Source organism: Marmota marmota, unplaced genomic scaffold (genome assembly GCF_001458135.2).
Source record: "Marmota marmota marmota unplaced genomic scaffold, marMar, whole genome shotgun sequence".
NCBI classification, from domain to species: Eukaryota; Metazoa; Chordata; class Mammalia; order Rodentia; family Sciuridae; genus Marmota; species Marmota marmota.
Window position 1 is genome coordinate 1,474,768 of NW_025999853.1, and position 13,697 is coordinate 1,488,464.

Here is a 13,697-nt window from a genome sequence, read left to right on the forward strand (position 1 = left end):
AGCCCGTGGGAGGCAAGCTGGGTTCGAGTCTCAGCACCACGTAAAAATAAATAAATAAAATAAAGGCACGGTGTCCACCTCCAACTGAAGGAAAAAAAAAAAAAAAAGAACACAGTCTGGGTCCAGGAAATGACGCTGAGTCCCTGGAGTCAAGCTTGGAGGGGGCAGATCTGGACCATATCTGTGAACTCATCAAGAGAAGTGCCACCATGAGATTTCTCGGTCCTAACAGTTTCAATTTGTGAAACCCCAGCTGCATGAGTCTGAGTCTCACCGTCAAATCTGCCAGGGCAGCTGGCAGGACCCTGTGAGGAGGTCCCCAAAGCCACTGTGGAGACCAGGATTGAGTGAGGATGTTTTCACTGTTCTTTGTGGAATGAGAAACCCACAGTAGGACCACTCGGACCCCAGAGGTTGAGACTGGCCTGGGCACATAGTGAGGCCTGTCTCAACAAAACACCAGAACCAGACCTTCAAAGTGGGAAGTGACGTGGACAATAAGTGATAGTTTCTTTTTCAATTGTTCTTAATTCAAAGACAAAAGTTGGTGCTTTCTTCTTTTTAATATTTATTTTTCGGTTGTAGTTGGACACAATACCTTTATTTTATTTATTTTTATGTGGTGCTGAGGATCGAACCCAGGGCCTCGCATGTGTTAGGCAGGCTCTCTACCGCTGAGCCACAATCCCAGCCCCCAAAGTCGGTACTTGCCTCCCTCCCCAATTCTACCCATCAACATTGAGGAGAAATCTGATAGAGAGACTGTGCAAGTGGAGGTTTGGAAGTAGAGAGTCTAGTTGTCCTCAAGGTGGGGGGACGTCCCACACGTGTGCAGATCAGAGTGGCTGGGAATCTGGAGCCTGGGAGGGAGACTCCAGTGAGTAGCCAGGCCACCAGGGAGCAGCTGGGCTCAGAGAGGGCAGGCTGTGCTGGGGGGGCTGCACAGCACAGGGAGCTGGCATCATGAGGAGGCTGCGGGAGCTGGAGGAGAGGTGGGGAAGGCCTCCGTCACTGCTATTGACGAGGACCTGCCACGTCCTGCAGGGTGCCCTGCTTCTGTGTCCTGTGTTCCTAGTTGCAAATGTGTGCAATTATCTTGTGAAGGTGGGCACGGGGACCGGCAGACTGAGAACCTGCTTTTCTCTGGACGGACTGTGGTTAGTCCGGAACTTTCCATGGCTCTCCGGTGGATAACTTGATTCTTTGCAATTGGTAGTTCTGAATGATCCAGGAAGTGGTGAGCACGAGTCTGAGAGATTGCAATGGGGGTTGCTGACGTGGGGTGGCCTCATGGCAGGCCGGCCCTGGAGATAAGGCTGGGGTCAGGTGGGGACACGGGTTGCAGGGAGCAGAGTCAGTTCCTGGTGTCACCACCACCAAGGTGATGAAAGCCATCACCCCGCCATCACCTGGCAGAACAGCCCTTGGTGACCAACCCCCTCCAGGTCTCCTTAAGGGCCGCAGGACAGGAAGGAAGGGCTGTGGGAGCCACCCTCAGTGGCCGGCAGCTCCCCTGGTCCCCAGCCCTGTGATGTGGGCACAGCACGGTTTTACCTCCGGTCTCACCAAACGCTGTCAAGAATAAATCTATAAAAAGGGATAAAATCATGCAGTGATAAAAGGAACACGTGTTAAGGATTTTATTCAATTCGTTATTAACAAGGGAACCAAGCAGATGTTACACCCCATTTAAGGAGAGCCCCCCAAAACCAGGCACATTTCCACTTACAGATCGGGAAGATTGAAATGAGCTGCGTACGTGGGGGGTACGAGGCTGGGGGAGGGGAGCGGGAGTTATTGGCCCATCTATAGACAAGTCTCCGATGCTGTCAGTCATGGTCACTCTGCAGAGCTGGAAAACAGCTGAGAGGCGATAAAAGCCTAGATCAGATTCCCCGCACCCCGCCACGGAGGGCACTCCTGCAGTCACGTGTGACTTTCCACTGGAAACTTCCAGTCATCGCTTTGCGTGTTGCAAGTTTCCTGAAGACACAAAAAGAATTTTTTTTTTTTTTTTAATATTTGGTTAGAACTGATGAGTGTTCAGCAAGCCGGGGACAGGAAATGGGTTGTGTCACACCCACTTTCTGGAAAGCAGATGGGTGGCCGCCCAGCATTCCCTTCTGCCTTAAGGGCTGGCTTTATGGTCTACTTTAGTGATCAGGAAGATGTAAGTCGAGGGACTCTCAGAGCCTTACTGGCAAATCTGATGCTTTTGACTTTTGTTAATGGCAGTTGACTTCCTCCTCTCCACTCCCAGTTGGGGATGAAGGGACCTGAAGGGTCCCCATGGGACTTAGGATGTGCACGCAGGCTGGGACCCCACTGTGGGGCTCAATCGTCTCCATAAAATGCATCCGCACACAGGAGGCAGGCTCAGTCCTCAGGGACAAGGGGCCAGCTGTCCTTGGAGGGCTCTGGAGAGTTCCGCAGCCCAGCCCAGGTCCTGGACACTGGCCCAAGGCTGGGATGGTCTCCCTGCTCCCACCTGCTGACCCTGGCACCTTCCACAGCACCCCCCGCAGAGAAGAGCCTCCCCCGTGGGCTCCACGGCACCCTCAGTGGTCCCCAGACACAGAGCCCCTTTCTCCCTGGGTGTCTCCTCCCTGGTGTGGCCCCCCAGAAATAGCACCAAGTTTCCTGGGGGGGACCCACCTGATGGCACTTACTCCTCACAATGACTTTACAAGGTAGAAGGACAGCTATGGCTTTCCCCATTTTATGGATGAGGAAATCAGGAGTCAACTGAGGTAACTTGCTTGGGGCCACCCAGCTTAGTGGCAAAGCAGGATTTCCCCTGGCCTGGCTGCGGGCCGTGGATCTAATCTCCTTGGCCGAGAGTCCTCTGCAACCTGCCCTCCGCGCTCACCTGCTCACCCGGAGGCAGCCTCTGGCCTGTCTCTGGTCAGAGCAAATGTGTCCCTTCCTTGTGACCCTGTGTCAGCTGCTGGTGTCTCCTTGGCCTTCTTGGTCACCTCTGGGCTAAGGCTTGTGGTTGGGGATATGCTCTTTTTACAAAAATGAAAAAGGATCTTGGCTATGTTTAAAAATCCAAAGAAACAGACCAGGAATTTATGAGATACAAGAAAAAGGGGCGTTGGTTGACAGGATGGGGCTATGGGAGGGGTGGGCACGGCTTAGCTTTGGTGCCCTGGAGGAGGGTGTGAAAGGACTGAGCACACACATACCTGGCATAAGACGCGGGTTTACTGTCAGGAGCTCTGAGCAGAGAGAGGGACAGCAGCAGCCACCCCCCCTTGAATGTCACCTTATATAGGTTAGAATCAGGGCCACGCATTAGGGACAGGTTTAGTCTTGACTGACACAATAAGCATCCCCTGATCTTGAAGAAGGCAAGTTGATTTCTTGGGAGCAGAGACAGGCAGTTTTCTGTCTTTCAGAGGGGGGACAAGGAAACAGACGTCTCCCTTTATCTTCTCAAGGAGAGAACAGGGAAACCCGTACGCCCCGCCCCATCTTGGGAGCCGGTAAGTTGTCTCCCACCTCCCAGTGACAGAACAGGGAGAGAAGGGCCTGTCTCCAGGCCGGGAGGTTTTATCTCGGGTGGTTTCTACTTCTTGGGAATAAGGACTATTCATAAAGTGGGGGTGGGGAAGGAAGATGGCGGCAGTCATGCCAATAGGGAGGCAGGAGGCGGTGACTGGGAAACAGACTCCTTGAGGTTGGGCCTGGGGAAGGCCGAGGGCCGGGGGCTGCCTCCCTGTATCTTCTTTTCTTTTCTTTTCTTTCTGTGATGGAGCTTGAACCCAGGGCCCCTCGCACATGCCAGGCAAGCCTCTACCCTGGGCCTCAACTCCAGCATCTTACTTTATTCTACTTTACTTAATTTTATCGATCAGGTCTTACTATGTCGCCTAGGCTGACGCAGAAAGAGCTGTTGGGTTGGAACCTAATTCACTGGATCTCTGGGGGGGGGGGAGAGGAGCTGGGGGTTCCCTGGGCTTGGGGAGCCTTGAGGTTCCTGGGCTTCCACGTGTACAGAGACAGGTGCAGGAAGAGGGGACTCACTTCATCATGGGGGAGCCTCTGCAGGGGGTGCTTGGCGCGGGAGGGGCTGGAGAGGGGGACAGAGGGTGAGCTGAGCTCTGTTCTTGCATCTCGTGAGCAGAGGGCTGAAGCACCTGTCCTCAGAAACACCGGGCAAGAAAGAAAGGGGAGAAGGTGGCGGGCAGTGGAGGAGGACTTCATAGGAGAAGACGCTTTGACGCTGTCTATTCTGTCCCAGGTTTTAATTTTTCAAAATTTTCAGATTGGGATTTTGTCCTTTTTAAAAATTTTTTTGGATTTTATCCTTTTAAAAAAAATCCGTTTTATTCTTAAATACAGCACGAATACTCCAAACCACATGAGGTTTATTTGGCTTAATACATTTCTAGGTAAATCCACGCAGTTGCTCCCCCAGGATAGCAGAGGCCCCCGCCAGCCTCCCAGAGCCCTCTGCTGCTCCCAGACGAGCCTCCAGGCCCCAGGTCCAGCCGCGGGCTCCAGGCTCCTGTGCCCGTTCCCCAGGGGCCTCTCAGCCCTGGAGCCTGGGCTGCCTGTCTCTAATCTGTGGGACGCCCCCCTCTATATACCTGATTTTTTTTTTTTTTTGCTTATGTACTCTTTGTGCTAAACTGGAACCAGTCTTCTGTAAACACATTTATTATGTCAAGAGTAAAATGCTGAATTGATCAACAATGGAGAAAGCTATTTTTAACTTTATGAAGACAAACCATTATTAAGAACTTTGTATAGTTGGGTGGGGAGATCCACTGGTCACTAATACAAATGTTAAGAGAGTGTTTTTGCTGGGTAGTTTTAGGAAGATGTTTATAGGGGTCCTGTTTGCCTGGACGTCAGCTGTCTTGGGTCCTGGCTGCCATGGCTGCTCCTGGGTGTCCCTGGCCCTGTTCCCCTGCCCAGTGTCCAGCCCAGTGCAGATCCCCAGAACCACCAGAGAGCTGTGCGGGCTGCCAGCTGGGCCGTGGGCCTGGCGTCTTTGATGTACAAGCCAAGCACGTTCCAGCCTGGATCAAAGCCAACTTTGTCCACTCTGGGAGTCCCGTCCATCCCTCTGACCCAGGGCGCAGGGATCTACAGGGCTTGCTGCTGCCTTAGACCCAACTTCTGCCGGTAAGTCCCCAGTCCATCTCACTCGGCTTCCCCTTCCACCCTGGGGTCTCAGTGCCTGCGTCTCTGGTAGCTTGTTCTTTTACTCTGGATTTTCCCAGAACAATATCATAGATGTTGAGCTTGTAAAATTTAAATAACAATAAGAGGCCGCATAATAGAGATTTAATTATATTACAAGCCTCATCTTTGTAGAGCTTTTATTGCTTAGAGAAGTATCATTTAAAGCTTGAAAAACCAGCATCCCTTAAATGAAAATAAAATCCTTTTAAGAACTCCGTCTTTTTTTTTGTGTGTGTGTGTGTGTGGTTTGATTCCATTTAGGCCGTGGATCCTTCACGTAAAAGCTCTATTTGAGAATTCTCAATGTCTTGGAAGGAGTATGTCAGAAATAAGATTTCAACTTTGTGGCATCCAAATTGACAAGAGGAAAAAAAGTTCAAAATCAAGTAGAGGAGCCAGGACCAAATATTCTTGGACCAGATAACAACAAGGAGGAGGAAGAAGAAGAAGGAAGGCACCGTTAATGATCATCGTGTTTTGCCACAAAATGTCAGAAGAATGTGTTAGGAAAGAAATTCCTCATGGTTTTACATCTCTGGGGGCTAAAATGTGATCAGTTAAACACTAGAAATGATCGCTAGGGACTGCTGCAGTCGTCACAAGTCACAGAGGAAGGCTGCGGTATCTCCCTGAGCCACTAATCTGAAGGACAGAGACCCTTCTAGAGAGTTCTATCTGAGCAATGTCCTACTGAGCACAGACAGATCAGGGACACTATCCGATGGGCTGGTGGGACAGGAGGGTTGAGCGGCTTGCCAAGGCCACACGGCTGGGAGGTGGCAGAGCTAAGGTCTGAACCCAGACGGGCCGCTGCCCCTAGACAATAAGCTATTCTGGGGTGTGGCTTCTCCTGCCACCCCAGGGATGAGGGCCCAAACTTACCCTTCTCAGAACCCAAACTTTCCACGAGGCTCCCATATCGTTATTTAGTTCAAAAATATTTCATTGTTTAATCTATAAATATCTTCATAAAAGATAATGAGGAAATTAAATGAGATGATTTGCACAGGGCCACCTTGTCAGCAATGCCGGGGGGCAGTCACCCCAGGTCTGTGTGGCTCTGGGACTCTGACCTGCTCTGTCATCTGCAGCCCCCTGAAGCGGAAGGAGGAGACCCCACTGGAGCCGAGACCTGAAGCACATGTTGAGTTTGCAGAGTCACTGAGCGGTGTGGAAATCTTCCCCACGCAAGGGACAACATTCGCAAAGTCACTGATACCTAAAATTAAAAAAGAAAAGAAAAGGAAAGCCCTGATACTTGGAGTCCCCTGTTCTGAGAATCCAGGTGACACTTCCTCTTCCTGCTCCTCCTTTCCTCACCCCTGTGCCACAAATAAATAGGCAGCCCGAGCTCTCCGCTGCCTGGAGGCTCCCCTAGGAGGCTGGCCTGTCCCCCTCACAGAGGTAGGGCCTGGGTCCCAGGGCAGGCTGGGCGGGGGGAGTCCAGGAGGGAAGGGACAGGGAGCTGGGGATGTCAAGTGGCGGCTTGCTTTGGGGACTTGGGGATCAAGTCCCTCAAGGGATCAAGCCCCTCAGGCAGGCAACGGGAGGTTGGAGGAGAGAGCGTGGGAATCAGTTCCCTGCTCTGTCCCTTGCTTTGCCACAGAGGTGCTGTGTTGAAGGTGTGGGTGATGGTGAGCATACTTCCCTCCCTGGGGGCTTCTGCCTCCCCATCTTTACGCCGGGCACATCGGAGAGGATGATCTCTGCGACCCAGCTCTGCCCCCCAGATGTGCGAGTGTGTGTGTGTGTGTGTGTGTGTGTGTGTGTGTACAAGGGGCCTCACTGGTGGGGGGAGAAGACGGCAGAGGAGGGAACTCGGCTCCAGTCAGGTTCAAGCTTGGTGTGGCCTGGGGAGGGCAATTTCGGAGCTGCCCTTGTGCAGAGGTGTATGAGGACATGGACTCCCCAGGGTGGCAGACTGTCCTCTATCCTGTGACCTTGTTCAATTCACTGGTTTTAATAGCTTTTTAAAAATAGTTCACTTAAGATTTTCTGTCTACGTGAGTAGCATCCTGAATGAAGACGGTTTACAACTGAATCCGTCTGTACGGCCCACAGCCAGGTGTGCGAGTCGGTTAAGCTGCTGACAGATGCCCCGGGAGACCTGGGGCTCATGGAGTGAGGCTCCTGGGAACAGTCATGGCGACGGGCTGGGCAGTGCACCTCGGTCGCACACGGGCCTCCCATGCATTGCCAAAGGACATGCCTCGGTTCCCTCGTGACACTGTCCAGTGGCGGCTAGATGAGCACCTCCCTCTGCACAGCGCTCCGATCTGCGCCGGGCACCGCAAGGTGAGGGTTGTAGCTTGGGCTACAGAACCAGCCTCAGCTTAGTGGCCTTTGTCCCATTGTGTCCCAGCATCCTGAGGACCTGGCACGCGTGCAAGAAAGCAGCTTTCTACAGACGGTGCTAATCTGCCCCAATTCCCAGGATACACCAGGGACAGCCAGGACCATTCGGGGGAACACGTGTCTGGGCATTCTGACCCAGGCTCCTCTCACTGTGCCTCAACTTGACTCGGCTGTTGAGAACCGCGAGGACAGGGTGTTTTCCTGTCCTCCTTTCCTCCAAGGGTGACACACCCACCCGCCATGTGCCTGAATGCCCTTACAATCTCATTGCGCCCATCTTCCAGCTTTTGTGACGTCCCTAAGGTGGCACAGGGAAATGTAGGTCGTAGCCAAATCCCATCACTGTACAAAGAGCATCCAAGTCCAGCGAGCAGAGCTGGGAGAGCAAGCCGGCCGGGAGGGGACTGGAACCCAGCAGAAGCAGGATCAGGATGTTCATTTATGGTGGTGATGTGAGTCTGACCTAGGGCCAAGGCCTCCTCATGACCATGGTCAGGGTGCATGCACAACCCTGTTTTCATGAGGGCCCAGGCTGCAGTCCCCACCCTGGTGCCACTCTGCTCTGAAGCTCCCCTTTTGCCTCTGGATTCTTCATTGAGTGACGCTCTGAGAGTATGGGGGCGCTGCCTGGAGCCCCACATCGAGGCTGCTGCTCTGCAGAGCGTCTCTCACTCCCAGGAGGTAGGGTCGCAGGTGACCTGGGAAGCACGTGGGCTGTTCCCTAAGCCACTCCAATTATAAGGCACATGTGGCCATCTACCAGTGCCACATGCTCATCTCCATCCCCACGGGGTCGTGGGGAATGCCCTCACCCGTGCCCTTTGGCTTTGCGGTTTCTGTGCGCCACCCAGCACAGCGCACCTTGGCAAAGCTCGGCCAGGTTCATTCGCCCCCATACCGACAGGAGGGCATGTTGGTGTCCTTAAAAGAAAGTAAGTCTCCGTCCAGGTCCGAAGGGCAGTTGGTCAGCAGTTGAGCAGCGGGCAGTGCTCTAGCTTGCAGCACCTGTCCTTTGCAGCTGGACGGCTGGTTGTAGATGCCAAAGAGACCAGCAGGGGGCGACAAAGGAAGTGCATTGCAGGCCCAGCGGCTGGTTTGGTTCTGGGTTTCTGCCAGGGTCGCCGGTTCTGGGACAGAGGAGCTCTAAGGGTGGATTGCAAGAGGCTTTATAGAGAGGGAATCTTGATTGGTCAACAATAACCAAGCGACCTGATGAGACCAGGGAAGAAGACGCCAGCCTGGGCCCACCCTAGGTTGACAGTACTGTGCCCCGTTTGTCCCTGTGGTCTCTGCAGGGGGGTTGTTACAGACCACAGTGAAGTGACAGGTCCTTCTCTAGTGACTAACACTAACCCTGGGTTAGTCATTTTATTAGAAGGAAGAGGTGACCCTGCACCTCTAGGCTCTAGCTCCATGCCCATACAGGTGAGGGCCCTCCATGTGGGGTGGGTGACCAGGACCCAGGGCCACCCAGGGCAGAGCCTGGCTCCCTGCAGTTCCCACTCTGCCATCTCCCCCCGCCCCAGCCTCAGTATCCCCTCTGTTCCTGGGCACGGGAGCCACTGGCCCTGAGGTGTCTGGCAACTGTCCCCTCCCTGGTGGCTGTTGCAGGCTGAACAGGAAGTGGAAGGAGAAGATCCCCAACCCTGGCAAGAGCCACCTGTTCCAGGTAGGTCTGGCTGGGAGGGGCTTCCTCTGCTGCTGTGTCCCCTGTCCCTGTCCGGCCACCTCCCTCCCCTTCCCGTGGGGGGCCATGGAGGGTGTGGGTGGGCCGGGCCTGAGCACCTGGAGGGCCTGGCCAGCAGGGAGCTGCCCCTGGACACCTGCAGGGACAGCAGCCCTGCCCTGGAGACAGGCCCCATGTGAGGGTGCTGGGGGGCATGAAGCTGGGCTTCTTAGGGGGCGACCACCTGGGGACACGGTGCCTGGCGCCAGGAGCCCTGTGGTCAGGTCACAGGGCAGCTCTGCTGTGGGGACCTCGTGCAGAGTGCGGGAGGACAGGGAGAGTGGGGGACGCCCAGGTGAGAGGAGCCTGGGAACAGGCCCCCCGTCCCCGGGAGCTCGGCACCTGGGGACTCACAGCCCCCTGGGCCGCCCTCTCCTGGTGCCAGGGGGCCGGGGCCGTCCTGACCACCTGCAGGTCCCCCCCAGGTCTGGGCTCACCGAGGGCCCTCCCCCTCACTGTCCTGCAGCCCGCCCCCACCCACAGGCACCCTGTCCTTTCCCTTCCAGAACGGGGGTGCAGGCCTCGGGCCCCCACTCAGCCTGTGGGCTGCCCCCAGCAGGAGCCCGCCTGCCCAGGGGCCCTGGGACAGCCAATTTCCTGAGTTGGAGAGGTGAGTGTGTGGCTCTGCGGTGGCTCTGGGCCTCTGGGGATCCGGTTGGGACAGTGCATAGTGTGTGTCAGGAGTCTCAGGCGGTGTCCTGGGCTCACTGTGAAGTGACCCACAGAGGTGAGTTCACTGAAGCAGGAGGCACCCAGGTGGACATCAGGCAGAACTTCCTGACTGCCAGGTTAGAGGCCGGAGCGAGGCAGGGCCCTGGAGCCGATGACCTCTCCTGCCCTCCTGTCCAGAGAGGTGCCACGCCACAGACTTTCTCAGCCACTGGCAGGGGCCTCTGTAATATGCAGGTTCCTTTGGGGACCCTCCATATGCTGTTTCTCGGGTCCCCTGCCTGGGACCTGACTTGTGAGTCCCCAGGTCTATGGCCTGATGCCCTTGATGGTGGTGTGGAGGACTCGCCCTGTGATCAGTGATGATAACAAGGGCTTGTCATCAGCCAGGCTTTCTTCCGGTCCCCAGGGCACTGGTGTGGGGTGGTGACCAGGGCCAGTGTGTGACTTCCTGGTGATCAGCAGCGGGACCTGGGTTCAGGGAGGCCAAGCACCTCCTTGCCTACTGGGGCCATAGTGGGCAGCCTGGGTCACACGCGCAGGTCCTTCCTGGCCATGAGGGTCTTTCCTCCCGAGGTCCTTCCTGCCCGGGCCTCTCCCTCCTGGCTGGGCAGGTCCTGACTGACCGTTTCTTCCACCTCAAATGGGCAACGACACCAACCTCGTTGTCTTGTGAGGACCCACAGAGGGAGGGAGGGTGGTGACAGTGCCTCTGAGCAGGGCTGTGACCGGGCTGCCAAGCCAGGCCTCAGAGGGTCCTGGCCGCGCCCTCACTGGGAGGTGGCCAGTACTTCCCGCCCTGGGCACACCCGCCCTGAGCTCCACTGGGGTCCTCCAGAGTGTTGTGTCACTGCTCAGGGAGTGGTGGCAGGCAAGGACACCGCACATAACTCCTTCTCCCTGGAAGCTGAGGTTTGTCACTCGAGTCCTGGTTACTCATTGTCCCCGAGTTAACCAATCTGTGACAGTATCAACTCACGACGGTATTAATTTATCTGCAGGGTGGCTATGAGAGTGTCCAGCTTGTAGGGTCACTGGGACAGTCTATGACATTCTGCAGACAGCAGCAGCCATCCTTTTCCCAGAAGCCCCTGGGCCTGAGCCAGGCGTGTGCTCATGGGCTGTCACTGTCCACTGAGGACACGGATGCCCACTCTTCTGAGTGGAATCGAGGCCTAGTCTTCCCACAGTCGGTCTCAGCACTGTGCCGACTGAACGACTTACTGTCCCCTGCTTTCAACATCTCCTCCTCTGTCACCAAGGCTCCAGGCCCCTGGGTGGGTGGGTCCTGGTTGCAGGTTCAGGTGAGTGACCCCCAGACCCCCAACACCTCCCTGCGTGGACCCTGGCAGGCGGGCACCTTCAAGCTTCTCTCCATGGTCAAGGCTAAGGTCAGGGGCAAGCTGCGGGCCTTCCTCAGACCTGCAGAGCTGTTGGAAGGTTTGCCAGGACGGGCCTCTTCCAGTGCCAGTGAGGAGGTCAGCAGTGGGGGTCAGCAGTGGGCACGGCATGTGCAGTCTTCATTCCTTTCCAAGGATTTTGTTTCCTAATTGGTTGCAAAGCCAACAGGTCCCCTGGGGAAAGCTCAGGGCAAGGCAAAGGGTGGCTTTGGACCCCCTTTCCTGGCCTCTGAGGGCCCATCCGTCTGCTCTGGCCCCTTGGCTACAGGTCAGTAGACACTCAGGAGGCCCCAGCCTCGGGGTGGCCAGGTCTGCAGCCTCCCCGACTCCACACACCTGCCGGAGCCTGGGTTTCTGGTGTCTGAATTGCAGGGGTGGCCGGCTGGGGGACTGCGTCCCTTCCTTTGGTCCCAAGTGGAGGGGAGCTTTGGCGTCTCCTCTCCACCTTACTGGAGGGAGGCTCAAATGAGGCCACTGGTCCTTCCCTGTGAAAGTCTGTCCTCACAGAGGGACGCCTCCCTTCAGGAGGTGACAATAGGGGAGAGAAAAGGAGGGGGGCGGTAGCTGTGAAGGAGGGGTGGTCGGTCCCTCTAAGGACTCAAGGGTCAGGGTGTGGATATAAATGGCTGCCTCCTGCCCCGGGTCGGGGGGTGCATGAGCACAGGTCACTCAGGCGCAAGTGCAGAGAGCGCGGGGGGAAGGCCCGGAGTGGGTGACGGGGAGCCCAGTGAGCAAGCTGAGACCCTGCTCCGTGTGGCCAGAGCCCAGGGTTGGAATAGGAAAATGGCCAAGGCCTGACTTTGTGACCTTGGCCCAGCTGAAGGGCAGGAGGTCAGCTGGGTACTGAGGGGCCATGATGTGGCACCCAGAAGGGTTGGCGGGGGAGTGGGAAGGGAGCAGGTGAGGTGCGGAGGGCCTCCCTCTGGGGAAGGGGTGGAGGGCCTCTGGTCTTCTCCCAGGCCCTCCTGCCTACTTGAAGCCCCTGCTATTCCCCAGCCCCACCATGTCCTTCAGAGGTCCCATTAGTGTCCTTTTCTGTTCTCCCACAGGTGGCCTTCCCCAGATTTTGGGAACAGCAAGGTGTCACCTCTCACCATAGAGGACCCTCAAGTGTCCTGCCATCCACCATCTGGGCCCGATACAACCCCAGCTGCCTCGGGGCTGCCCACGGAGACACCCCGCGGCCCCCAGCCGGGCCCAGCAGCCCCCTCAGGCAGGGCTGAGAACCGGCTGCCCAGCTTCGACTTGAATGGCCCCTACCTGGGGCCCCCCCACAGCCGCTCCCTGCCTGACATCCAGGGCCAGCCGGCGCCTCCCCAGAGCCAGGAGCCAGCGCTCACGGGCTCCCTGGAGTACCTGTGCCTGCCCCCTGGGGGACAGGTGCAGCTGGTCCCCCTGGCCCAGGTGATGGGGCAGGGCCAGGCTGTGGACGGGCAGGGCCAGCGCAGCCCTGCGGCCCAGGAGACCCCCTCCCTGGAGTCCAGGGGCGGCCCTGCCCCTCCTGCCCCTGGGCTGGGGGTGGGTGAACAGGACCCAAAGCACAGCCCAGCAGCACTGCCCATGAGCTCTGGAGACTCTGAGGACGCTGGTGTGGACTCTGCCTATGTCACCACGGCAGACCTGGCTCTTGCCCTGCCCACGGGGACCCCATCTGTCTCTCCGGCTCTGCCTCTGAGCCCCCCCTTTGTCCAGAACCCCAGTGTCTGTCCTAGGCCACCAGATGGGCCCCTTGGAGCCCCAGACCCCGGGAAGCCAGGGTTCGAGGGCTATGTGGAGCTCCCTCCAACCATGGGCCAGTGCCCCCAGCCCCCCACGGGCAGTGCTGCCTCTCCTGTGTCCAGCACCCCCATCCTGAGCCCAGGGGAGCCCCGGGAGGAAGTAGCCCTGGGGTCCCCACCTGCCGAGGGGCTCCTTGTCCTGCAGCAGGAGGGTGACTATTGCTTTCTCCCTGGCCTTGGACCTGGGCCTCTCTCACCCCAGCGCAAGCCCTCCTGCCCCGAGCCCTGTCCTGAGGTCAGGGACCCCCGGCAGCCCAAGCCCCACCTGCCAGCCATTCAGCTCTTCAAGTCCCTGAAGCATCAGGAGTACCTGTCCCTGCTTCCATGGGACACCAGCAGGCCTGGGCAGGTGTGCTGAGGCCCGCAGACCTCCCCCAAGCCCCGCCCCGTCCCTGTCATCCCTGCAAGGCCCGGGGCCTTCCATACTGAGATGGAGGGGCCTGGAGAATGCCCAGGCCAGCCTCGGGTCCTCCCCAGACGCCTTCTCCGCCGCTCACCTGTGCGCTCTCTCGCTCTCTCTGTCTCTCTCTCTTACACACACACACACACACACACACACACACACACACACAC

General features: G+C 57.1%; 1 protein-coding gene across 1 annotated transcript; it reads left to right on the forward strand.

Moving 5' to 3' along the window:
- Window positions 1–9,007: 9,007 nt before the first annotated feature.
- On the forward strand, window positions 9,008–13,691 carry LOC107139666 (cytokine receptor common subunit beta-like; the record flags this gene model as incomplete). The annotated part of the gene is made up of 3 exons (XM_015482571.2): window positions 9,008–9,220; window positions 9,784–9,887; window positions 12,396–13,691. Coding segments are annotated over 3 exons (1,404 nt in total), but the record flags the coding sequence as incomplete, so codon positions are not given.
- Between the last annotated feature and the right edge of the window lie 6 nt (window positions 13,692–13,697).